The sequence below is a fragment of the Trachurus trachurus genome, assembly GCF_905171665.1.
Source record: "Trachurus trachurus genome assembly, chromosome: 15".
Taxonomy (NCBI): domain Eukaryota; kingdom Metazoa; phylum Chordata; class Actinopteri; order Carangiformes; family Carangidae; genus Trachurus; species Trachurus trachurus.
Genome location: NC_139906.1, coordinates 25,364,803 through 25,391,955, shown reverse-complemented (window position 1 = coordinate 25,391,955; position 27,153 = coordinate 25,364,803). Strand labels below are relative to the sequence as shown.

The 27,153-nt window shown below is 42.6% G+C and overlaps 2 protein-coding genes across 2 annotated transcripts in view; one reads left to right on the top strand and one right to left on the bottom strand.

Moving 5' to 3' along the window:
• Positions 1 to 16,529, bottom strand: part of tmem254 (transmembrane protein 254) — a 312,289-nt gene extending 295,760 nt beyond the window's left edge. Inside the window, exon 1 of the mRNA XM_083988018.1 lies at positions 16,524 to 16,529. The gene's annotated coding sequence lies outside the window, so the exon portion shown is untranslated. The remainder of the gene's footprint in view (positions 1 to 16,523) is intronic.
• thada (THADA armadillo repeat containing) overlaps positions 1 to 27,153 on the top strand; it is a 118,115-nt gene that overhangs the window by 7,628 nt on the left and 83,334 nt on the right. The window contains exons 13-23 of the mRNA XM_083988020.1: positions 40 to 195; positions 948 to 1,055; positions 1,167 to 1,290; positions 3,214 to 3,359; positions 3,740 to 3,968; positions 6,131 to 6,266; positions 6,454 to 6,590; positions 7,890 to 8,036; positions 8,515 to 8,675; positions 18,670 to 18,779; positions 24,470 to 24,602. Coding sequence (XP_083844146.1) covers positions 40 to 195; positions 948 to 1,055; positions 1,167 to 1,290; positions 3,214 to 3,359; positions 3,740 to 3,968; positions 6,131 to 6,266; positions 6,454 to 6,590; positions 7,890 to 8,036; positions 8,515 to 8,675; positions 18,670 to 18,779; positions 24,470 to 24,602 — 1,587 coding nt within the window. The remainder of the gene's footprint in view (positions 1 to 39; positions 196 to 947; positions 1,056 to 1,166; positions 1,291 to 3,213; positions 3,360 to 3,739; positions 3,969 to 6,130; positions 6,267 to 6,453; positions 6,591 to 7,889; positions 8,037 to 8,514; positions 8,676 to 18,669; positions 18,780 to 24,469; positions 24,603 to 27,153) is intronic.

Sequence of the window (27,153 nt, the reverse complement as noted above, 5' to 3'; positions counted from 1 at the left end):
TGCCGCTGTACTTCTGTGTCCTCATTTCCTGCTGTTCAGGTGAGGATGGATGGTCTGGGCTTGGTGTGTGAGAGCCACCGCAGCACTGAGGTTCTAACCTCACAAGAGATGGACCTGATCCACCACTTCCTGCCGCCCAACCTCAACAGTCAGTCCCCACATGTGAGGCAGCAGACCATCAGCCTGCTGAAGAAGGTTCTGCTCTTTGAACACATGACCTCTTCCAGTATATGTATATGACAAGGCATTTGGAGTGTTTGGCTGGAGGTGTATTTACCTGTAGATGGAAGTCCCAGTCTGTGTGTTCATCAGGGGATTTATTTAAAGGGATGTTTCAACATTTTGGCAAATTGGCCTATTGCCATAATACCTATAGTCTTAGGAGTAGGTTCATTACCTTTGACTGTCGGTGCAAGTTGTTTTTAGATCGGCAGGGCAGAGATGTGAGCTGCTCAGCTATCGCAATGGAGGCTAATGGTATTTCCATGTTTCCCTCATCAAACTAAATGCACAATCCAACAACTCCAACACACTCTGGTGGACAAGTTGTGATCTACACATTCACCACACTATGAAATAATATTGTAAAATTATGTTACAGTATGACATATAAAGCAAATACTCGGAACTACGAGCGTTTTGGAGTTGTTGGATTGTGTATTTGATGAGTTTGATGAGGAAAATGCGGAAATACCGCGCCGCGCAGGGCTCATGTCTGCCCCACCAATCTCAAAACATCTTGCACCGACAATTAAAGGTAATGAACCTACTCCTAAGACTATAGGGATTATGGCAATGGGTGAATTTGCCAAAATGTTGAAATATCCCTTTAACTCATTGATATTGATGCTAACAGGGTTCCACAGTTCTTACAACTCATTGACATTCGATCAGACGAAACCAACATAAACCTAACTTAATGAAACTTTGTGTGTTCTACTGCACAGTTACTTTGTAGACTGAAGGACAGCACTCAGCTGCTGCAGAAGAGACTGAGCCAGGAGAGAGACCAGGAGCAGAGAGCCCGGGACCAACACACACTACAGCTCTACAAGGTGCATCACACACACACAGCACTGAGCTTATCCAGTAGTGATGATCATTTTTTATTACAGGCAGCCTTTTTGGTAAATATATAAAAGTTTATTTTCGTGTGTGTGATGTAGGAGTTCCTCTGCTGGTTGTGTGTGATGCTCCTGGAGGTTTTGATTCCTGGAGCTTCATTTTCCAAATGCATCATGTCCCTCCACCTGCTGTGTGTGCTGGGCCAGCTCTTCACCTTCAGCACAGGTACACCCCATGCTCACCCGTCACAGTTTCAAATGACTTGATTACAAACTGCTCCCAGTGATCCTTACTGCATGAAATATATGAACATAGTATATTTATACAGTATGGAAAAGTAGCTATTTATAATGATGCAACTCTAACTTCAGTCTTTTGAATTTTGTTTAAACTGGAGACAGCAGTGAATATTTGTACTAAGCTGTCATCATACACACACGGAGCGACTTGAAGGCTACTTTTTCTTTTTTTAAAGGGACATTGTGTAACTTCTCCTGTTATTTATTCACGAACATCGATTATTTTGTTCAAAAGTCTGTTTTTCATTAATCAGTAATCCCCCCCATCAACAAACTGAAGTGTTCCTTTCAGCTCTGAATTAGCCGTTCATATCATTCATATCTACATAGAGCGGGTAAGCTCGGTGCTGGCTGCCATGTCGTGTCGCCATGTTTTTACGTTCAGTGGCAGCGTGACGGTAGGAAACCACGGAAACTCAGCGGAGACACCGGAGCTGTCGGCTCAGGTCGAGGTGGCGTCTGTGAAAAGTCACCGCTGTAACGCAGTGAGGAGGAATGGAGCGTTACGCCTAAATTCCACTGGATGCGGAACGGCTGCAGATCCGCTCCGGTACGGCGGCGGAGCCGTTACGTATTAATTATAATCACCGTGTGAGCGTTCACCGACTCCGGGTCCGCTGCGTCGTGAGTCCGGAACGGCACCGGCATCCGGCAGCCCTCGCAAAACATACGCAGAGCTTCTATTTTTGCCGGACGCCGGAGCACGGCGCATCAATCAGCACAGAGCAGGTCGTGTATGACAGGAAATCGCGGGCAAAATACAAAATAAAACACCCGGTTAATTTTCAAAATAAAATACACCATGTTTACAGCGGAGCATATTTCCTGCTTTACACCTTGAAAACGTTGTAATGGGCAGCGACCGGCCTGAAGTCAGCAGCTCGGAGGTTTTCAGACATCATTTCACCCCGTTTACACCATGGACAAGGAGATAGTGATTGTAAAATCAAGTCAGGTCAGAACCAAGTTGTTTCTCTACTCCTCCTCTGGATTAAATTAATTTGTTTTTGATTTTGTGGTTCACTTTATGGAAACTACAACCCGCTTTATCGCGAGATCACGTGTTCCCGCTGTGCGGCGGAGCCGCAACAATCAACATCACGGACGGAACCGGTGTGAGTTGACGGAGTCAGAGTACGCAGCCGTTCCGTAGCGGACCCGTTTCGGAATCGTTCCGCATCCAGTAGAATCCCGGCGTTACACTGATGCTGCATTCACCTGCAGTTGGGCAGACGGCCGTCGGTAACAAACCAGATGTCATTTTAGTCACAGAAGTCCAGAGAAAGCCGGTAAAACGTGGGTCAGGTAAACAATACAACATCGCCATGACAACATATTGTCACGTGTATTGTTTTGCCTCGTACTGACGGACCACTTGTTTACATAGAGGCTTGTTTATGCCGTTACCTGCAGCGGCTGTCGTCCGTCTGCCGTCTGCCCAATTTCACGTGAATGCAGCATGAAAAATACGATTGAGTTGCTTGCGATATACAACAGCAACGCTAGATGGGAGTAATAACTACACAATGTACCTTTAAGACAGTTAAACACTAATTAAATGTGGTCAAGCTAGTCATACAGTACAGGATACAGCACACTCTCTAACAACACTCAGAGCAGTGTTGACTTCAGTGTTTTATTCAAGGGCACCTCAGTGATAATGCTTGGCACCTTTCATACATAGTTGGCCAACTCACTGCTCTGGAATCTTACTGTACTACAACAGCCTGTCCATTACTGCTCAGTATCTTTACTGTGATGCCAACTTGATGCTCAGTGTGTACTCTACCTCTTGTCACTTACCATCACATCCCATGTTTCTTTACCTTTACCTCTTCCTTATCCTCAGGGACTGACGTGTTTGCCCTGGGTGAGGTCATGACCTCTGCACATGCTCAGAATGTCCTCTACTGTGTTGCCAGCAACTTCCTGGAAGTCAAACAGCTGGCGTCATCGTTGGTACTGCAGCTCCCCCCATCGGCTGTAGGCCTACAGGTTAATACTCCAACCAGTTATATGTGTATTTAAAGGTCCAATGTGTAATAATTGACAAGGTTTATTGGCAAAATCTGAATATACTACCCATGAATATATTTGTATTAAGTGTATAATTGCTATAAAATAATTTCGTAGCCTTATAGGAGGGGTGAGTGCGAGTGAGTGAGCACTGTGATCTAGAATCTGAACGCTAGATATATTTACACACTGGACCTTTAATGCCCCTATTTTACTGAAAAATATTTTTGTGCTCAGTGATTTAAAAGACTGCTTATTTTTATAATGTCAATTATCTTAATAAAAAATGAAATGGAAGAGCTCAATAATCACTGTGTGGTGATATTTAGCTGATATCTCCTTGGTCTTCATGATGTTAGGTGTCGGAGAGGATGCGTTGTGTACTTCAGGCTGCTTTGGACCTCAGCACCAGCACCAAACCTTTTGACAGCGTTACAGCAGCACACCTCCTCAACCTGCTGCTGCACCAGCCAGACCTGATCCAAGCTCTGCATCACTGCGCCCAGCAGCAGGGCCTCAGCTTCCAGGCCCCCTCCCCTCTGCCCCAGGCTTCTGACGCACTCGTTTTGGAAGTCAACACTCTGGCTGGTAAGTGTCAGATACAGACTCAATGAATTTAGGTACTGCATGTGCTAAATACCACTAAATCTAATATTGGATATGAGACATATGTGAATATGAATTACTTTATTAATCCTTAAGGGAAGTTAATTTGTCTGTCAGCTCATCTACCATTTGCAGAAAAATTAAAACGTCTGATGTGGGTATAAAAGATCTTCTGTATCTCTCTGTCCTGCAACGAAGAGAGAAGAGCCGTGCACCAATGTTACTTCTTTGGTCCATCATGTTTTTATGAAGTGGATGATCCATGATGTTCAGGATGGCCTCCACCATCCTTATTGTGTATCTCTCCACCACTTCCCCCAGAGAGTCCACCCTTACTCCGATCACAGAGCCAGCCTTCTTGACAAGCTTATTCATGTACAAACAATTCATGTAAAGGTGCGTTCACACGGACCTTTTTATTTTTCTCGCTAGCGACGAGTTTACATATTAAGTCAATGCAAACGAGCGACTGAGCGATTAATCGCTGGGGCTCTGAGCGACGGAGCGATTTCTCTAGATGAGAAATAAATCCCACCGCTATGGCCGTCAATCGCTTGTCGCTCAGCGCTGATTGGCGTCATCAAAGCGAAAATGCGAGTCTGTGCCAAATTGTTGATTTTTTTGGAGCGATACGGAGCGACAGCGACAAAAATAAAAGGTCCGGTGTGAACGCACCTTAAGAATCGCGATCCTTATCCTCTACGATTCTGGATTTATTCATAATCTTCAAAAATCGATTTTTATTTACGTTTCCTCCATCTCAATATGTGCCCTCACAGTTGCAGGAAGCCATGACGCTAAGACGCTCGTTAACCGCCTACTAACGTTAACTGATCAGATTTAAATGCTCTAATGAATGTGTTGAATGGTTCAAATATATTGCTGCTGAATAAATCTGCAACATTCGATGTGCATTTTTTGGGGGGAAAATATGGCTCCTGATATAATAGTCTGTAGACATCATTGTCATTCAACTTTTTCACATGGTCTGGTGTTAAAAAAGCAGACAAAAAATCGCAAAGAAAAAACGGAGAATCGTTTTGAATTGAGAATCGATTTTGAATCAAATCGTGACCATAAGAATCGGAATCAAATCAAATCAAATCAAATCAAATCAAATCAAATCAAATCAAATCAAATCGTGAGACACCCAAAGATTGCCACCCCTAGTATCCAACCTCCTTGCCTGCTTTTTCCCAAACTTCCTCCCCAGCAGACTGCAAAAAACACAGTACTGTATACTAGGGATGGGTACCTTTCGCATTTGAATCGATACGGTATCGATACTCGGTACCTGGGAACCGATATCGGTACCAATCGGTACCTGTTTTCGGTACTTTTTGTGTGTGTGGTAATTAAAATTTTTTTTTGAATAAAAATGTCTAAAATGTTATTATTAACCTCCTAACAACATCACATATCCTCAGCCTTTAAGAGTATTTTATGTTTTAGGGATGGGCAATGATTTTCATATAATGGTATAGTCATTCAATGAAAAAAAAAAGTTTATGAGACTATCGTCTTGTCTGAAAAAATGTCCGTTTTTACTGTGGGGAAAAGTAGAAACATGGAGAGACTCCTACAGCCATCAGAAAGCTCTGTGTGAAACTTTGTCAAATAAAAAAAACAACTGAAACTGCAGTGCAAACTCTGCAACATGTGAACTTCACGTTTCGACGAGAGGAGAGGGGGAGACTTCATCCTCGTTTAGATCTGCTCTCATTACATGACGAGGACTTGAATGGCGCCGCTGTGATGAGGAGCGGGACTCGGGAGTCGGGACCGGACGGCTTCAGTACGGATTGTCACAACAGTCCGTTCTTCACGTTAAATGACGGACGGCTGTTTTTCAGGTAGTGATTTAAAACGACGGGCTGGTCCTACCGCTTCTCCACGTCTCATTTCAGAGAGAGAGAGAGAGAGGGAGGAGGGAGGGGGGGCGTGTGCGGGGCTCATGCAGACTGCACTCTCACTGACGCACGACGAAGGTGCGTTCAGGTACCGAAATGTGGTACCGATTGACTTTATGTGAATCGATACTCGGTACTTTGGTGGGAATTCGGTCGGTACCAAAAAAGTACCGAATTTCGGTACCCATCCCTACTGTATACATATAGTATATGTTATTGTCTTTGTGTCCACAGTGGTTCAGTACCTGCTGTGCTGTCTGCAGTCTGAAGTGTTGAGGGCAGAATCGTCTCTCCTACAAGCAGCTGCTTCCCATCCGCTGTACGGCAGAGCTCACTGCATCACAGCTGTGCTGCAGCATCTAAACACCGAGTGAGTAACCGACACGCGCATTAAACCGCTTTCGTCCCATCTGAGTTTATCTTTCTGTTGCTGGCGGTGTCGGAAAGGCTGCAGCACACACACCAAGTACGGGAGCACTTTGTGTTTCAAGAACCTGCTCATTTGTGTGATGTTTCATTGCTTGTGTGGTAAGTGTTTACTTATGGTGCGTGTTTAGGAGTTTGAGTCAGACGGAGCAGTGGAGACGTCTGGTGTCGGAGCTGATCGCCGTGTGCTACAGGATGTCTGATGTGGTTTCCCCCGTAGTCCAGAGCTCCTCCCCAGAAGGACTCATTCCCATGGATACTGACTCAGGTTATCTCATTTCTCAACATCGTCTCCTGATTTGACTTTGTAGTGTGTATTGTAAAATGTGATCAACAGGAAACCGTAATTAAAGGTTTAGGTTTAGTGCGCAAAACTATGAAAAGCTGGGAAACAAGAGTAAAGAGTCTCACGCTCATATAACATGTAAACCCAGAAGGTTTTACTGGGGACAATGAAAGGTTGGGGATTTGGATTGGTTTGTCTAAATATACTTGAATGGAAGATAAAATAAATGATTGTCCTGGTTGATTTTATCTCTATGACTAAAAAACAATCTAATGTCATTTTTCAGGACAGAATTGAACTTTTAGTCGATAGAATCATTTAAATGTAGTCACAGAACGTCATGGAGGTTTACATACTGTAATGAGTAACACTACTGCTTCACAGTTGTATTCCTCTGACACCCAATGGTTTCAGATTCTATCCCTGTACACCACATAGACAAACAAAATATGAATCATTGAGGTGAAAGTTATTATAATTGCTGTCGGAGGTTATGGTTAAAACCTGTTTTTGAGGTTTTCCTGACCATGAACTTTGACCACCAAAACCTAATCAGCTCATCCTTAAAGGGGACATACTATGCTCATTTCTCCTTCTTGACATGGTACCTTAATGTCTAAAATCACCCGGTTTGTTACGTAACAAGCCGGGTGAAATTAAAACGGCTAGTTAAGAGACACATTTTCTGACTATGGCAGTTTACAAAATGCTGATGTAGTTGTCAAAACCTACGCTTAAGGGGTGAGGAGGCACTCCGGATATGCAAATACACATCCAGTACTAAAGCAATGAAAAAGTGAGTTTTGCATAATATGTCCCCTTTAAGTTCCAGCTACTGCCAAATTTACAGAGGTTTTGTTGAGGCTGTGTAATGACGATTGTCGCTGGCTGAGTGATGGCACTATCACTGCTCACTGCTCATCAAATGTCACTCTGATGTCCTTTCTGCTTGGGATTTTAGCGACACAGAACTGCTTCTATTACACTGATTCTCACCTGCATCACAACTACTTTGATCACATAAGGACATACAGTACTGAGCAGGAGAGAGAGAAGGCCTCGTACTGACTCGACCAACTGATACATTTTAAACTCAGAGTTGGTCATAAAGACCGGCTTCTAAGAAAAGTCAGTTATGCTGTGTAGTTAAAGTAAATCCCAGGTGGAGGCTGTGCTTTGTGTGGGTAGAAAATGATAAGTCTAATCTGTGTTGGAGTGCCCTGGTGCTTCACGTGCTCTGGTTTTGACCTATAGTCTCTCTTTGTGTGTGTATGTGGACAGAGACTTCAGCAGGTCTGCAGAAGATCCTGCAGGAGATCCAGCCCAGAGATACCAACGACTTCTTCACCAGTGCTAGAGAGCTCGACACACAGCGTGTAGATGACCACAGACAGAGTCAGACCACACATGCAACACCACTGGACACTGGTGAGTTACAGATCATGGTATTACACTGATGTCAGCAGGTATGTGGCTGTTTCAGACTCAGTCAGGTGTAGTTGTGAACTGTGTGAGTTACAAGTTGTTTAATCATTTTAAGGTTGGCCCTACTTTGCACATTAACCCGTTAGTGCAACCATACAGTCATGCTTATGCGTGCATTACCAGTGAAATCCTCATGGGGGCAGTGTTTGGCCTTTTTGGATGATAATGTATTTACACGTTTCTGCCTGTCACTCTGAAGGACCTTATTAAATATTAACCTAAATGACTGATGTCACTGTGATGAGGAGAATAAAAAGGTTTGAGGTTTGTGTGTGTATGTAATTGCACATTGTCCCTTATTAAACTAATAAACATGAGAATATGATATGATTTAGTTTGAATCCTTAGGTAAAAAATCAAAAGATGGTCAGACTTTTCTAATGTCAGTGTTTGACTGTGTGTGTGTGTGTGTTGGCTGCAGGCGGCGAGGGCTACAGGGTGACAGCCCAGATGGTGCTGGTATGTTGCTGGCGGAGCATGAAGGAAGTGGCCATGCTGCTTGGACAGCTGTGTCAGAGCCTGCCTCTGCACTGCACCAGCGACAAGATCCACACACACCCAGGGCTCATCACAGAGGAGCAGGTGAGATCCTGAAGAACCAAACACACCTCACCTCAACACAAACTCGGCCACTGTCACCGCTTTTTGTTCTTGTTCCAAACTGTGACTTTGGGAAAACAAGCTGGCTCAATGAATAATTAAGACTGTTATAACGCAGTGGATAGAAATAGAGTCTGACCAGCTGTGGCTCATGTTAGCCCCCCGGCCTTGTTACTGTTTATATCCAGTACTACGTATGGGATTTAGTTTAAAACAGTTTGAATGAAACAAAAAATCAATAATAAGTCCTAAATAAAACTAAAACTATATTGTTATCCTCAGTAATTTCCCAGATTCTGTAATGTCTGAGCCTGGGATCAATAAAGTATCTTTTATCTCTCTTTTTTTTTTTTGCTATTAAGAGTTTTTTATTTTACAACAAGACAATATATACAAATCACACATACATACAGGACAAAACACACGGTGAGGGGGGAGAGAAAAAAAAGGGGGGGGGTTGCAAGAGTGTCATCTAGTATATCATCATGTATCATATAAAATTAAAAAAAGACATACAAATCAATTCATGAGGCTGTTATAGACAATGTCCCAGTGATCATTCATACTTTTATCAAAGTCTTTTAGCAAGCACGCTGCCCGTTCCATATTCAGGAGATCTAAAAATTCTCCAAGCCATGACTCTCTGGTGAAACAACCCGGTTTGCGAACTTTCCAATTCATACGAATTAGTCTTTTAATTGTAAGACAGCCCAAAGTCCAAAGCCGGTCCACTGTGACTCCTGGAGTGTTGACTGGTCTTTTACCAAGGAGGCAGGTTATTGGACAGATAGGAAGCTTGACCTTGAAAAGTGATGACATATATGATATAGCGTCTAGCCAGAGAGATTTGACTGCTGGACAGTCCCACAGTAGATGGAGCAGTATCTTTTATCTCATCTTAAAGAGGAACTAAGTAAGTCTGGTCGCTTTTCATCTGTTTTTCTAACCCTCCTCCTGGCCATGTGCATTTGTTTACAACGAAGCCGGCGAGAAATCAATCAATAGAGCGCTGGATAAGATTATATATTATATGATTTTACCATGTGTATATTTGAGTACTTTAATCTGTCATACACAATATTTTTCATCATAGTTATTGATGAGCTCTATTTTTTTTTCCTATTGTCAACAAATCCCATGAAAAGACTGGAAAAAACAAATGATCCGTCTGTCTAACAAGTCTTGGCTCATGTATCTTGGGAGAGCCATACAGTCATTTCCATGCCTCCACCAGGGGAATTACTGGGAACGTATTGAGGAATTCTTTTCATAGAATCGGTTTACCATAAGAAAAATAGAGCATTGCCTTATCACCATCTTTCCTCGAGAGCGAGCTATAGGGTGAACGTTAAATACACGTTAGACGTTATTCTGCCTGCTGTGCTTGTGGCAGTAAAAATACACTGACTGACCCGTCTTGGTGGGGACACTCCGTTGCTCCCTCCTTGTTTTATTTTTATTTTTTTTATTTTTTGCATGATGGTGCCTGTGCACATCTGACAGCAGGCTCATAGAAACATCTGCTGCCACCGTTCAGCTCCGTCTCGTTGCTATTCCTACTACTTTGAAGTCTGCTTTTGGGAATGGGGGAGGCTAACAGAGTTAACCGAGCTGCTCCAGCTGAGCTGTGGTAGTCGTGTTGCTGCAGAGCTGCTCCACCTCGGTCGCATCAGAAAGTGGTGATCTCACACTGTGACGGCCAGATGATGATGTAGAAATGCACATGGCTGCTTGACCCTGATGTGGACGCTGTTGTAGTCGGTTGCAGAAGCTGTTGGCAATCCCAGTATTCCAAGGTGTTTTTTTTTTTTTTTTTGCTATATGAATGAATGAATGAATGAATTTTATTTAGTTCGGTATATATCAAGCTTATATAGTAACCGAAAGGGTGTAGGTTGAAGCCAAAGCTTATATACCCCTACCTCTTTTACCTTAACAAATGATACTCCATAATACAAACGGATCAGATCACAGACATTTAAAACTAATCAGAACACTTATATTTCTGATCACAACAAAATAAAGAATAGTGCACAGCGCATAACCCACAATAGTACAAAATCATTAAACTTAATTTTCCATACTGTAACGAGAAATTGTGTTCTTATAAAGCCTTTTAAAGCCGACTAGAGTACAACATAATTTCATATTTTCAGGACAATTATTCCAGATGTTAACCCCTCTAACAGAAAGACAGTGATTTTTTTTTTTTTTTTTACAGTAGTTCGAGTCTTTGGTTTCTCAAATAATAGTGGTCTTCTCAGGTTATAACTGGAATCCTTCATTTTAAACAGATTCTGGATATCTCGAGGAAGAAGTTCTCTGTGTATACTGCACCGTGATGCCGATCCATGTGTGTCTGTGTGTGTTTGTGTCGCCGCGCTGGGAGGCTCTTCAATTAGTATCTGCCCTCGTTAGCGCTGAGCTTTCATTTGAGGAGCGACCCTGCTGCTTTAACAGCCGCGACGCCCCTCCCTTTGCTCTGCATTCTTTCCAAATCACTTCCACCACCAGCAGGAAAACACTTGAGTGCTGCAAACAACACACACACAGACACACACACGCATACATACACACATACGTTGACTGAATCAGAGGCAAACTCACACAGAAATAGCTGTCTGAGTGGTTCAGCATGTGAGCGTCCATAATAACAAGAGTGCCAGACATAGGCTGGGTTTGTCTGTGTAGGGGGTGAACGGGGTGTGTGCATGTGCATGTGTGTGTTTGTCTGTTGACCATGTATATACAGTAGGGGGGAGAGAGAAAGTAGGAAGTATCAGACTGTATTTTGTGCTGAATGCATGTTTTTTTTTTCTGTATGTTCAGTTTCTTTACCCACAGCACCATGGTTATCCATCCCAGTGGTCAGGCACATACAGGTTAACATGGTTTCTCTGTCAACAGGAGTCCACGCTGTAGTTTCAGTTGCTCAGTTGCTGGTCACTTACAGATTGAGTGAGTGTTGTGATCCAACTACAACAGGCAGAAAGGGTCAAACCGTCCTTTTCTTATTGATTACCTATTGGTGATTTTAAATATGATGTGGAAATGAATGAATTGAATTTTTGTTATTGTGTCATGCGTACTTGCATACTAATTCATTCATTAGTATGCATTCATACTAATCTGTATTATAAAACACCAATAAAACAAACCAGGACCAGAACATGTGATCACATCAATAAAATAAGAAAACAAACAAGGGCTCAAAACCATTATCCAAAAAAAAAGAGAAAAGGAAAACAATACCAAGCTTCAAAGGAAATCATCAGAGATTAATTAAACACATTTCCCTGTCTTCTTTTCCAGGCTTTGGAAATAAAATTAACAGTCTTAAACACAAAAGGAAATGAGACTCACTTTTCCACTTCATCCAACTCACACATTTCACATATTCTATTCTCCTCAGGAATATTTTTAAATTGCCCAACCTCAATGGCCAGAGGAAGAATACCAGATCTCAGCTGTGCAACTAAAGATCTTTGACTTCCTCTGTAAACGTGATGTAACATATAATTGAGGGCCAAAGTTAGATTTAATCTGCATATGTCCTTAATTTAGGTTTTGATAGAACCTTTTTTAAACCATTTTGCCATTTTGGAATTAACATTATTATTCCTGTGTGTGTATATATATATATACACCATATCCACCTCATCAAAGTGGGGTAAATCTCTTTTGACCAGGGGGACCTACTATGTAATGTTATGATGTGGTGATGGTGTCTGTATAAGTGCAGAACAGACGAATCAGATGAAGGAATGTGTCTGTTGACAATTAGCCGTTTATTCTCAGGAAGGGGAATGATGTGAAGCCTGAAATCATTATCTTGTCTCTCCGGCAGATCTAAAGCTACAGGGCAGGGCGGCTGTTTCCAGCGTTTGCACTCTGCTAACTGCTTCTTGCTGGTAACTTCATGTTTGCTGTATGAACGTGAAAGTGGTGTCACGCCTGAAATGAGCTTGATAAGTTAACGATGTCACCGCCACAGTGTCCTGAAGAGATGATTGATGGTGATATTGTGGAAACCATGTTGTCCACTGCAGTAACTATGGTGACTGTGGCCGCATTACATAATCGATGAGTGACAAACTCATGCTGAGAAATACACAGACAAGAGGAAAACCTCAGCTCTGCTCTGTCTTCACCGCATCCATCCATTTTGCTTTTTCATTGGCTTGTCACTTTGTGTGAACAGTGTGTGTGTTTGCATCAGCAGTCAGTGAGGTGATTCCAGTGATGTTTGGAAACTTGGGTCTGACTAAGTCAACGTGTAAGAAAGTCATTCTGCCCAACCACAGTGATGACACGCATGGGCAAACACATGTGTATGCAAGTGTGTTTGTATCTGACCAAAACTCTTCTCTTTCCAAAATGTGTTTGAGCTCAACAACTTCTGCATTCCAGAATCAACATCTTGTGTTATATCCCCGTTGGCCTGGCAACAACACTGAAGATGTTTCTGTACTGGGTGGCAACATGGCAACAGTAGTGGTTCTACGTATTAAGCCGTTAAAGGGATAGTCCTACATTTGGGAAATTCGCCTATTGCCATAATCCCTGTAGTAGGTTCATTAGCTTTAATTGTCAGTGCAAGCTGTTTTTAGATCGGTGGAGCAGAGACGTGAGCTGCTCAGCTAACACAATGGAGGCAAACGGTACTTTCGCCTTTCCCTCATCAACTCATCAAATACACAATCCAACAACTTCAAACCACTCTGGAACTACTTGCCCTTTTGAAATCACTCCGCCCAGCAGCCATGTCTGGAATGTAGTTCCAGCTACGCGTTTGCTTTGAAAACAACTCTGTCTCTTAACGTTCTGTTATTATTTCATAGTGTGGTGAATGTGCAGGTCACAACTTGTCCACCAGAGCGTTTTGGAGTTGTTGGATTGTGTCTTTGATGAGTTTGATGAGGGAAAGGCGGAAATACCGTGCCCCGTGCAGAGCTCACGTCTCTCCCCCGCCGATCTAAAAACAGCTTAATACAATGTTATGTAACATTGCGACCTGCTTTATTAAAATCAGCTGGTTTTGGTGTGTGTGTGTGTGTGTGTGTGTGTGTGTGTGTGTCTTTTGGCATGTGTTCTTGAACATTTTATAATCACCAATATCATCTTCTATCAGCACAACCCTAGTCTGAAAGTCAGCATGTTAACAGGCCAGAGCTGCAGCTGATTCCACTGCAAGATGATCTCTGGTTTGTTGTGTGTGGACCTGATGAACCAGATGGGTGCAGGTGTGAAGCATCAGTGACAGGAAACAGGCAGGAGGAGTCAACAGGAAGCCACGCCCTGGAAAACATGACAGATAGGGGAGACACACAAGAAACACAAAGGGATACAGACACAACAGGGATGAAGAGGTTTACTGCTGGATCCTGAGTAATAGCAGTAACAGAGAGAGAACATTGTGGTGGGATGCATTGGCTGATCTGCCACCTGCACAGAATAGACTCCACCCTGACAGAAAATTAACACTCCATTTTTGGAGAGATGCCACACTATCTGTTGTGCATCTTCCTGCAGAAGGACTCACACTGCAGCAGGATAATGACCATAAACACACTAGAGAGAAGAACTACCTAAAGACTAAAGAAGGGCAATGAGGCCTAACTGTCATAGACTCTCCTCCAGTCAGTCACCTGACTTCAGTCCATTCAGAGCTTTTAAGGGGGGGTCCTGAAGAATGAAAAAACAGAGGATTCTGGGACATCATAAGAGGCTCTTTCAGATCATACTGGGAGTGGGAGAACATGAGTCATCAGACATTTTAGACTTGTAAAGCATACAGCTGGAGTGTCTGCTGTCATTGAACCAAAAGTGGGAGCAAATCAGAATCCAGGATAAAAGTTCAAGCCCCAGTATGTAACTTATTTGGCTTTTTATTAGCAGAAATCTAATATTTCTTTCATAAATACGTATTCCACTGAAGTTGAATCACACCCACATACAAATGAAAGCTTTCTTGTACCTTAGAATGAGTTGTTACATGTCGTTACAAATACATCAGTGGGCGACGCACCGAACTGAGGCTGCCATGTTGCATTGCCATTTTTTACGTTGAGTGGCAGCATGACCGTAGGTAACCACGGAAACTCACCGGAGCTGTCGGTTCGGGGAGAAAGTTTTCCAGGTAGCGCCTGTTAAAACTGTCACCACTGTGTAGTGTGAGGAAGGACGGAGGCACTGATGTTGCATTCAGGTGCAGTCAGGCAGACGGCCGTCGGCAAACCAACCGGACGTCATTTTACACGATGAGAGAAAGACGGTAAAACGTGGGTCAGGTAAACAATACGACATCACCATGACAACTTACTGTCATGCCTGTATTGTTTTACCTTGTGCTGGCGGACCACTTGTTTACATAGAGGCTTGTTTATCCTGTTACATGCAGCGTCTGTTGTCTGTCTGACGTCTGCCCGATTTCACATGAATGCAACATCAAGAATACGTTCAGATATGCAACCTGTGCAGAGTAGAATAATATTCATTCTATTGCAATGGAAGAATATTACTGTTGCCTGTGCATCCTGCAAATCGCTGCAGCAACCACAACAAACATTGTCAGAGTGTTTTCTAGCCCTGTCCCGCCGGGGGGGAGAAGTTAGCTATTTGGGTCACTGTCATGGCCCCGGAGCCATACATGTAATTAGACTTGGGAAACTTCTGTCTCCGCACATGGAAGTTTTTCTGGGAAACAGGCACGTTTGCAAACAGGAAGTTGACGTCTAAATAAAGTCCCGTCCTCCGCCCCCCTGCGCAGGAAGCTTGCTTGGCCCTTTTTGAACAGTTACACAGACGGGAACCTTCGGGAGGGAAGCTTTAAATAAGCACGGCTGTGGTCCGACGCAGCCCAGCTCAGCACCGCAGTGGTCTGGGCCCCGGCAGCCACGGGCCATCTAACAGTGACTGTCGTTGCCATTTTTAATTCAGTGAGGTCAGGCCTGTCCTGGGAGTCCACTCTGGCCACCAATGTGATAAGTCATTGGGCTTGGTACTGCTGCGGTCTACTGGGTCCATACTTTGGTGGTTTAACTTAGTCCACTCTTTGGTTCCGCAGGGTCAGTCGAGTTTACTGACCAGTTAGAAACGGGCTGTCGAAGCCCCACATTTTTGTTGCATTCATTCCTTTTGTAGTATTTCCTTTTTTACGCACATTTTTCATTCATTGCCTTTGTCCGTTTCAGCACATTCTCCAGCTGTTCCACTCATTTAAACCAATGCTCGTACATCATACAGTAGTTCCATCTTTCTGTGACATCAGGGACGGTAGCTGAAGGCTACGACGGCTGGTGAACTGGTAGTTGATCTGTGGGTCTGTGTCTGTGTTAGTTTAGATGTTGTGTCTAACCCTACATCCCCTATGGGGCCGCTGGGTTTTTTTTTCTCCTTTTCACATAGGGATTTTTTGCAGCGGGGCCGTGCCTCCCCTCCCTGTGCCCTCCATGCCACCCCTGACTAAGTCGGGGCCTGGCTTGCCTATGTGGTGGCGGTGATACCACAGCCTTAATGACAGGGCACTGCAGCTCCGCGTCCGCCTCGCCCTCCCGCCTCACCTGCAACACACTCACCAGTTTACACACTGCCTCGGAGGCAACACTCAGTTGTATATGTATGTGTGTATGTGTATAGTTAGAATAATGCTGCTAACACTGACTAACTGGATGGTTTTACTGACAGTGGCCATTATGCGGATGTCTCAGCATCCTTATTTGAACACACTTGTCACGCTACTGACATACCGCTCTCACGCTCGACATGCTTTATGCTCGCTGGCTGAAAACTAAGTGGTGTCTCTAAAACAAGAGAGCAGCCAGTATTACAGCTGCTCTGTGCTTGCCAAATCGAGAAAAGGCTTAAGTGTGATTAGGTAATGCAGTGTATGACTGGCTTTTATACAGTTGACATCTTTCAAAGAAAATGAACAATCTTCCATCTATGGGGCAAAGCTGGTTAGTCTCTAGGTTAAGGTTGGATATGAGTGGAAATATTGTCATTCATTTTGCTCAAAATAAGTAAAAAGTCCTTTTATTGCTATTTATACATAGAGAGACAGTGTACAAAGCACATGAATTCAGAAGCAGGTGCACAGAAATAATACAAGTATAAACATCATACCCCCCCCCCCCTCCCCCACTCCAACAGCCCTGTCCCTGCAACAATATTACTGTTCATTCAACAACCTAGTATTGATTGAACTTGTATGCAACCACTTATATTACATGCATCACTTTTACATATACCAAAAAATATATATATATAAATAAATAACAAGTAATAACATTTAAACAAAACAGTATGATACATAAGTATCATACGAGGATTTGCTTTTTTCCTTTCTGTTGTTTTAATAGTTGTAAAGTGAATGAGTCGTAGCCTAGTGGCAGGATGAACCTTCAGTTCTGGCTCACACCACACTTCGAGTTATAGTCTTAGTAATTTGATGACATCATCTTGAATTCTGGGAAATTTTGTTGTTGTTTTTTTTCTTTTTTTTGACATTTAACTCAAGACTCAAGACGACTTTATTAATCCCTTAAAGGGCAATTCCATTTGGTGGCTCGCACACCACATGCTCATAGCACAAGCACATAACAGCACAAACACACACATAACATAACAGAGAAAGGCAAGGCAAGGCAAGGGAATTTTATTTGTATAGCCCGTTTTTACAAACAGTTTGTCTCAAAGGGCTTTACATGGCATCGTAGCAACATCCTCTGTCCTTAGACCCTCACATCGACTGAGGAAAAACTCCATGGAAACCCTTTTAACAGGGAAAAATCGGAGAAACCTCAGGGTGAGCAACAGAGGAGGGATCCCTCACCCAAGACGGACAGACGTGCAATAGATGTTGTCACAGACAAGAAACCAGGAAAGAAAAGGAGGGTTGGCAGCTGTGTGCAAAGTCTGCTAGTTGCATGTAAGAAAATGAATAAATACATCACTAAAAATAGGAATTCTAATAAATATCACCATTAAAAGTACATCTCTAAGTCTCTGGGTAAAGATTCACATAGGGTAGTTTTGTTCAGCAGTCAGACAGCAGAGTGAACAAAAGACCTAGACAGACGGTTGCCCCTACTGGCAGGCTGGGCAAAATGACGACCTGAAAGCAACAGTAAAAATTTCATTTTTTCTCTTAAAAGAATAGTTCACCCAAAATTCAAATTTCACTCATTATTTACTCACCCTCATGTGGACTAAGGGCTGGGAGAAGTTTCAGAGTTATCCGTGCCTTCTCTAAGTTACAGGGGGTCTCAGCGTAGCAGTGCATGTCCATATAACGGTTGCAAATGGATACCACTTTTCTTTGTAACAAAAAGACACACCAAAAAAAGTCCAAATACCTCCATAGTGCTCGTATGTAATGTCCGTCTTGTATTGAAGCCCCGAAATGTAAAATTGTTCCGAAAAAAATTAAATCAAGCCTGTCTTTCAAGCTTGTTTGTAGCGGATGCTCCTCTTCCTGGTCCGTCCAAATCTCGCGAGATTACTGATTACTATTTAATTTTTTTCGGAACAATTTTGCATTTCGGGGCTTCAATACAAGACGGACATAACATACGAGCAGTATGGAGGTATTTGGATGTTTTTTGGTGAGTCTTTTTGTTACGAAGAAAAGTGGTATCCATTTGCAACCGTCATATGGACATGCAGTGCTGCACGGAGAAATTTCAATTTTGAGTGAACTATCCCTTTAACACCTCGCTCTGCTCCCTCACTGTTCAGCCAGTGGACCCTGATGCACTGGTAACTGCCTCCACTGTTGCAGCTTTCAGGTGGTGCACATAATCCTTTTGATTGTAGTTACATCATTCTGAACGTGCGTGACAGGTCACATCCACTTCTTGACTTTTGGCTTACACACACACACACACACACACACACACACACACACACACACAGAAAGCAGAGCTGCTCGTGTTACAGTTGAGTTTATGATTCTCTGTGTGTCTCTGTGTTACAGGTGGAAGGGGTCGGCCTATACTTCCGTCAGCAGCTCCTGCAGTCCCGTCATCGTGGCGCCTTTGAACTGGCTTATGTGGGCTTTGTACGCCTCACAGACATGCTGTGCAGGTGTGTATGTGTGTGTGTTCACATTCTGAGTAAAAGGGGCTGTAAGGTAATACTGCTGAATGGCTGGGGGCATTATCTTCCGTCATGACCGTGAAACATCAGTGTCTCTTGTAATTATCAAGAGTGGGAGTTCTCTCAGTGTCACTCCTCTAATATAATATACTGTAATTACGTCAAGACTGGGTGACTGCAATTATTCATCATCTGGTGCCCTCAGGACAACCAACAGTGATACATGGAACACTGAGCTGCTGCTAACAGAGTGAAGGCATGTGTGTAAATCAATTCAAAAACTCTATGAATTAAAAAGTTGGTAGGGTTTTTTAAGTTCTGATGCATTAATTATTGAATACATTTCAAGCCTGGCTCCGTCTGAAATCTACAGACACCTCTAGAGCTGAATAATCATCATGTGATGGGTTTACCATCCTCATCCTCTTTGCATTAACACAAGCTGTAGCAGCAAATCTGGCAACTTCATTGTGATGGATGTCTCTGTTGTCCTTATGCTAGGCAGTAGTTCAGCCACATAACACCACAAATTACAGTTTTTTTTTTACTTTTCTATGTTTGTTCAGAGAAAACAAACGTAGCACGCTGGCTCGTGCAGCGCGTGTATGAGCTGTGATTGGCTGCTACTCCTGCCTCCTCTACCAGACTGGTGGAACAGCACCGGTCCCAGTGGATTTTGGCAAATAGGATTACAGGCTGTAGGTGAAGCCAGAGGAGTTCGATTTGGTCCTAAATTACCTATCAGAATACAGTGACAGTTCCAGCGAATATGACTGAATAACTGTTACCAACTGAAGCTTTAAAGGTCCAGTGTGTAAAATGGGGGGAAAACCGTGATATCCAGCGTTCAGATTCTAGATTGCAGCGCTCACTCGCTCGCACTAACCCAGTGATTCCAAACCTTTTTTGCCTCGTGACCCCATTTTGACATCACAAATTTCTGGCGACCCCCAATCACGTGCATTCATGTGATAATAGCCGCCAATCATGCGTCAGCTCAGATATTTTTATATGCTGCATTTGGATTTATATTCGAGAAAGTGAAAGTATAGAATCCAGTTGTTTAAGATTGTGTGTAGTGTTTTTAATCATAATTTTGAAAAGAATAATAATTAGTTAAAAGAATATTTTTATATTATATTATTTTGTGCTCTTGCTCTCTGCCTGCCTGGATTTTTCCATTCAGGCTGCCGTACAAACATGGCGGTGCAAGACGGTGACACTCTCTAAAGCAAGACCCATATAAAGAATAATTATAAGGCTACGATGCCAAACCAATTTTATTTTATAACTATTATACACTTATACAAATATATCATTGGTGGTATATTCAGATTTTGCCAATAAATGTTTCCAAATATTACACACTGAAGCTTTTAACAGCCAGGTCATTATACTCAATTATCACAGGTACAATATCATCAAATGTGATGTTGCTTTATAGATGAAACAGTTTGCAGTGCAATTACCATCTAGAAAATACAAACACAGCTAATAACAGTATTATATATTATGTATAGAGAACATTGTAATTACTTAGTTGTGAACTTTGAATGACTTTGGTGCAAAAAGTGCAGCTACTAGCATGGTTACAAAGTTCCTGCATAGCAAGTTAAGGACAAATATTTTCCCACTGAGGATATCCTCAGATTATCTCAGGTTTGTAATTCAAAGCTATTCATGCAGTTGAATTCCACAGTGAACAGTCCTGGAGTGGTGGGGCTTCTGTAGCAACATACCTCCAGGGACAACATTAAACTTGGCTGGAGTCTCATACTAAACTCCACACTCCCCCTCCCCCCTGCTATTCAAGGAAATAATCCAACTATTATCCTCTTGAGGGGAAGAAAAACAATCCATTAACTCTGGACAACATGAAAGAATTTCTCACTTTCTTTTCGCCTCTCCCTTTTCCTGAGCGGTGGGTTGTGGAAGACGTCTTAAGCCCTGCGGCAGGTGACAAACCACAAAACCGTCCCAGCAGTGTTGACTTGGAAGGAACCACCCAGTGCTCAGCAGTTTAGACAGAACGCACTTGTTTTGTTCTTGTACTGGAACTAGCCTCTCAGTGTGTTGTGTAATGAGGGCGACATTCTAGTGGTTGTGTGTAGGCGCGCTGGGAGTGTGTGTGTGTTGTGCCCCAGGCATGTGTGGAGAGTATGCAGGCCGTGTGCTGGGTTATGGGGTGTTGATTGCTGGGTGCTTAACCATGGCCTTTTGATGCTCTGCCTTGGGATCTGGCCCTGGTGTGTTCCACTGTGTTTGCACTCTTTCACTGTGTCTCTCCTTTATTCTTCCCTGTCTTCTCTTTCTTTCTTTTCATTTTTTTTTGTGTGTATTCCTCGACTTTCCCCTTTTGTCGCTCGGCGACTGAGTTAGACATGTGTATTTATATCTGCCCCACTGGTTCACAACCTTTTGTTTCCAGATGCCCCCTGAAGGCCCTGCCATATGATATTCTTACATGGACACCACCTGTCATTCTAAATGTGTTTAAGGTCCCATATTCCTCCAACACGTTATTTGAAGCTTTGATATGTGATTTACAGTGGAGGGTGAAATGATTTGTCCCCACTTTTTTGTAAATATTTCCCAAGTGCTGTTAAACAGAGCAAATCTTTTTTTAACACAGTGTTTTCAAACATCATACTGGGTCTGGGTTGTTGCTATCTCAAAAACATAGGTCACTCCTAGTGATGAACGACCTCCAGAGGACCAAAGTGAATGTTACTGACTGTCCTGCACAAAGCCCTGACTTAAATACTATAGAAAATGTGTATGGTGGACTGAAGACCCAGATCCATGTCAGAAGGCTTCACATCTGGAGGAGCTGGAGAGATTTCCCAAAGACGAATGGTCTGAGATTCCACAGGAGACGTGTCACAGACTTATTGAAAAATAAAACAAATGATTGTTTTCTGTTATCCAGCAAAAAGGATACACAACAGACTATTTGCATCAGGGGGGGTGGTAATAATTTGGTACGGTAGTTTTGGTTTTTGTGAAATAATTCCATTTCTGTGTGCAAAGTATGAATGCAAGTATCCAAAATACAACTATGTTTGAAAACACTGTTAAAAAATCTCTGCTCCGTTTATCAGCACTTGGGAAATATTTACAAAAAAGTGACATTTTCATAGGGGGGCTACTCATTTCATCCTCAACTGTATATATCCATAAGAAATGTATGTGGATTTAAGTATTAAATATTAAAAATCACAAGTGTAATATTGTGCAAGCTGCTACAGATCATGTTTTTTAGAAAGGAACATGCTTGTTTGATATAACTTAAATTACATCATCCTGTATATTCTCTGTGGACTGAGGCCTTGATACTTCCATAGTGTTAATATAAAACCTAGACCTGCTTCATAATCACAAAGACATCTATTTTTCAAAAGATATCTTATCTCATATTGCTTTTAACTATTTTTCATCTATTTCTTCATTAGCTCTATCATCCATTCAATCACTGGAATGAATTCCACTTCTTTGATGCCTTGATAACTAATTTTCCTCGCCCTCTATTTTCAATTATACATTTTTTATTTATCTTTTGGCTGAAATGCTCCATCATTGTTTTGTGTCAGTGTTCCCACTGCAGTCTACCACCTGGGGTATTAAATGCATCCTGTTTGGAAACTTATTCCTTTATAGTATAAACTCATCACATGTGTTTGTCATTGTGGATGTGTGTGCCCTCAGGGTGTCAAGTACTGTATGTGCAATGGAACACAAGGGGATGTGTGTGTGTAGCACCACTGCACTCTTGGCCCGTCGGAGGGTTTTGGTTTATCATCTCTGCTCCTCTGGTTCTTGTCAGACAGCTGCTTCTCACAGATGAGAGGGAGCGGAGTTTGTTACTTTTAGATCATATTCTTAGCATTTGTTGTAAAACTGCTGGAGTACCAGATGCTGCAGAGGACAGTAAATGTGTCACAGAGTTTAGAGCAGCAACTTCCTTTGTAAATCAATCCCTCCTAAATGGATACACAGTTGGATTAACATGCAGTAATATTTGTGTCTTGGCAAAAGCAGTATGATGCACGTCTGATGTTGGACGCCCTGATGGGAACCACAGTTTTACATTTTCTGGAAGCCTAGTATGGTGCACATTACATAATACTGTATAGCTGTTAACATGTTTAAAGCAGTACTAAAGAACTTTCAGTTTTGGTTGAGTTTGGCGGCGCCTGTGGACCAAAGCGGCAGTGTTTTGCCTGAAGGAAGACTCCATTTCCCATGAACACTAGCGTGAAGCCCTGTAAATATCCTGCATTAAAATTAACAAAAGACATCAAAACTAAGTTTCTGTTTCCAGTGGATCATTTCAAAGTGAAAACACAAACATAATCCATTGCTAAAGTGCCGTTTTGCCTGTTCCCTCCTTGTTGTGACTCGCAAAAGTGAAAGTGAAGGAAGACTCCATTTCCCATGAACACTAGCGTGAGAGCAGGGTTCCTACCATGCTCCTCAAAGCTGCTTAGTGCCAGAGAAAGAGATACAGACCCCCTCAGGCCATGACAGAGGTGTCATTCAACTTGTTGTAAGTCGATGTATCATCACAAAAGTTATGAAAATATTTTATGAAGGTTGAAAAGTTCCTTAGTGTCGCTTTAAAATAAGTAAATATTTAACTTAAAGGAATACGCCAACATTTTTTTTTTCCGTGTCTTGCCTCACTCCTGAGTCCATGACCAGCAGATAGACACCATCCTTTCGACTGTGCGTGCAGTAACAAGGGAGATACGGGCAGAGCTGGTGTACCACTAATTAGCTTAGCTCAAACGCTGGAAGTGCATAGGTAGTGTTAGCCTGCCTCCTACCCGAGCTGAAATCAGCAGTCAGAAGCTGATTTCATTTTAGCTCTAAACTCTGTAAATATATCACTATCGACATTTCAAACATTTTTAGGCGAGAAAGTAGCCGTTTAGATCAGCAGTGTGTCGTTAGTTTGTCTAAATACCAGCTGTTTACAATTTTGTTCGGACGAATTTGGCGCTACTCAAGCTGCGGTGTGACCAACGCACTTCCGGTTACTTTCACAAAATAAAACACCCGTTGCCCTTTACATACAGAAAACCATGACGATAGAATTTGTGCTTTTACTTTGAAATAGGAAGCTAACCTACCCTCGACGTAGCTAGCTTGAACCAAAATAAACCGTCTTTGCTTGAACGCTCCGCTTTGACCGATCTCGTCCTGTTACCGGCATTTGACCGCTCAAGATGCCTTACCAGAGAGTTTTGTCAGCTCTGAGACGAAGATCGGCCCGCCGGTTTCCGTTTAGAGTTGCTGAAGAGTTTCTCTGATGACTTTAGGTGGAGGCAGGCTAACACTATCTATGCACTTCCTGCGTTTGAGCTAAGCTAATTAGTGGTGCACCAGCTCTGCCCGTATCTCCCTTGTTACTGCACGCACAGTCGAAAGGATGGTGTCTATCTGCTTGTCATGGACTCGGGAGTGAGGCAAGACACACACAAAAAATGTTGGCGTATCCCTTTAATGTATTTTTTGATCAGTGCACATTAAAATCACCTTCCATCTAAAAAAATGATGCAGGTTAAAATGAATCTTTCTGTGATCCTATGATGATGACACATTCAAAGACAGAAGCTGAAAAAAGACATAAGAAGAAAAGAAAACTGATTTTATTCTGTGTGTTTCTGAATGTGTAGGAGTGGCAGCCCGGCCCTGCAGCAGCTCCCGGCCCGCTGGCTCTCTGAGGTTCTGGAAGAAGTCAAATCCAGTGACCCCATGTCCAAGCTGTGTGCCACACGACGCAGTGCTGGGATCCCCTTCTACATCCAGGTGTGTGAGAGCACAGGTTCCATGCTGCTGAGAAGTATCCACAGGGTGCTTGTGAAGTTCCACTCTGGATGCTGGACTCGCACTGTTGATTTTGAGTGTTGAGAAGAGTTTATTCTTTAAATTGCAACACCTCAGAGCACAGAGATGCAGACTTCCATCAGTAAACAGCTCATTCCTCTGATTTAGTTCCTGCAGTATGTGTGTAGCAGGGATGACCCACATCAATTCACCCGCTGCTCATGAATCAAACATCCAGGAACATTATGATCCTACTCCATCATAACTGATCGTAGATTTCATCTTGGAAAAAATCTTCATATAGACATTTTTTTCATTATTGCACTTTAATATAAATTCAGTTTAAAGGGATAGTTCAACATTTTGGCAAATTGGCCTATTGCCATAATCCCTGTAGGTTCATTACCTTTGATTGTTGGTGCTACAGTAGCTGTTTTTAGATCGGCAGAGCAGAGACGTGAGCTCTGCACGGCGTGCAGTACTTTCCCCTTTCCCTCATCAAACTCATCAAATACACAATCCAACAACTCCAAAACGCTCTGGTGGACAAGTTGGGACCTGCACATTCACGACGATATGAAATAATAACATAACATTATGAGATGGCATTGTTTTTGAGGCAAATGTGTAGCTGGAACTAAATTCCAGACACGGATGCTTGGTGGAGTGATTCCAAAAATGCAAGTAGTTCTGAATATTTGTATAGTAGTATATGTACGTTATTATTTCATAGTGTGGTGAATGTGCAGGTCATACCTTCTTCACAAGAGTGTTTTGGGCGTTGTTGGATTGTGTTGGATTGTGTTGGAATGCTGTTTCGTGAGCAGCTAACGTCTCTGCCCCGCCGATCAAAAAACAGCTTGCGGATTTGCCAAAATGTTGAACTTTGAATTAGTTAAATTATGATTTTACAAACTTGTGCTGAGTTGCTGAGTTGTTGAGGGCACATGCAACATGAATGCAGCGAGTCCTCAGAGTTAATCCATCTGTCCTTTTTGTTCACTCACACTCTCATAAACACTCAAAGCAGATGCATGAGCACACATACACACACACACTCTCACTTACTGTCCTTTCAGTGACCCCTCTGAATAGTTGCCAGTCCCACACACCTTAAACAACGTGTTGTAATCTCTTACCTGCTTACCTTAACACTTGACTGACTCAGCGTGTTACCCAGCCTCCCCACTTCCTCTGATTGCTGATATTAAAACTAGACATGACAGAGTTCATGTTTTATCATAGCAGGCATTTTGGAGTGGAGTGGCTCTTTTTTTTTTTTAAATGATTCTAGTTATTAGTGCAAAACATACTTGGCTGAGTTGATTTTCAAACGAGGATATTACAGTAATGTGGAGGAAGAGTAGCGTGGATGGATAGAGAGAAAGAGAGGATAAGATCATGGAGGAAGAGGAGTTCTGCACACTGACGACGTCAGATCCAGGAAGGCCGGCGTCTCGGCTCGCCCCAATGCCGGTCTGGACCGATCTGAGACTGACCTGGCAGGATCCAGGCTAGCTCTTCTTCTTGCCTGCCTCCGTCCCGACCCCCTAAGAGTTCATAGGAGCCAGGCTGGGCCTCCTCCTCCTCCTCCTCCTCTTCCTTTCCTCCCTACCTCTGTGTCCTCCATGTCTCCATCCGTCCCAGGCCAAACCTTTACCCATTATCATGGCCAGACACGCAGCTGGTTCCCATCAGCTTCCACAGTAAGATAACCACTTTCTCGCCCAGCAGCCAAGTGCTGTCACCCCCTTACTCCCACATTCCCAACTCCCACTCCTGGCACATACAAGTGATGTCATTCATTGAAACCATCGGTACCAACAAACCTATGTACTGGCTGAGGCTTTATATCTATTGCACATCTGCCAATCCTGGGTGAGGAATCCCTCCTCTGTCTCTCACCCTGAGCTTTCTCCTGTTTTTTCTTGGGAGTTTTTCCTCAGTCGATGTGAATGTCTGACGACAGAGGATGTTGTTATGATGCTATTAAAGCCCTTAGAGACAAACTGTTAGGGTTAGGGGCTTAAGGAAAAATGGGCTATACAAATAAACTTTCCTTGCCTTATTATAGATAGGATTTTAGTTCAGAGGTTTTCTGCTGTGATTTCAAAAAGAAATAAGAACAATTTTATGAAATATACTGTATGTATGTTTCCTTTAAAAAGAATAGTAACATCAGTTGTACAAGCTGTATTAATTAATTAACAGGTCTATGGGGATATTCAGCTGTTGTATAGAACCAGGTGGCTTTTATCTGCATAAACAACACACTTCTACATAAGCACATCACATTTCTTTCCTTCATATTTTTCAGCATACATTATTATTGGTCTACCTGTGACATGATGGCATCAGATCCAGGCCTTTGAGAATAAAACTGGCTGTGCATCTCTCATTACAAATGTAAAGTTCCATCTCTGTCCTTTTTCCATGAATAAAGACAACAAGGAAGTGCCAACAGCATACATCCAAATAGTTTAATCACATGTAATATATATATATATATATATATATATATATATATATATAT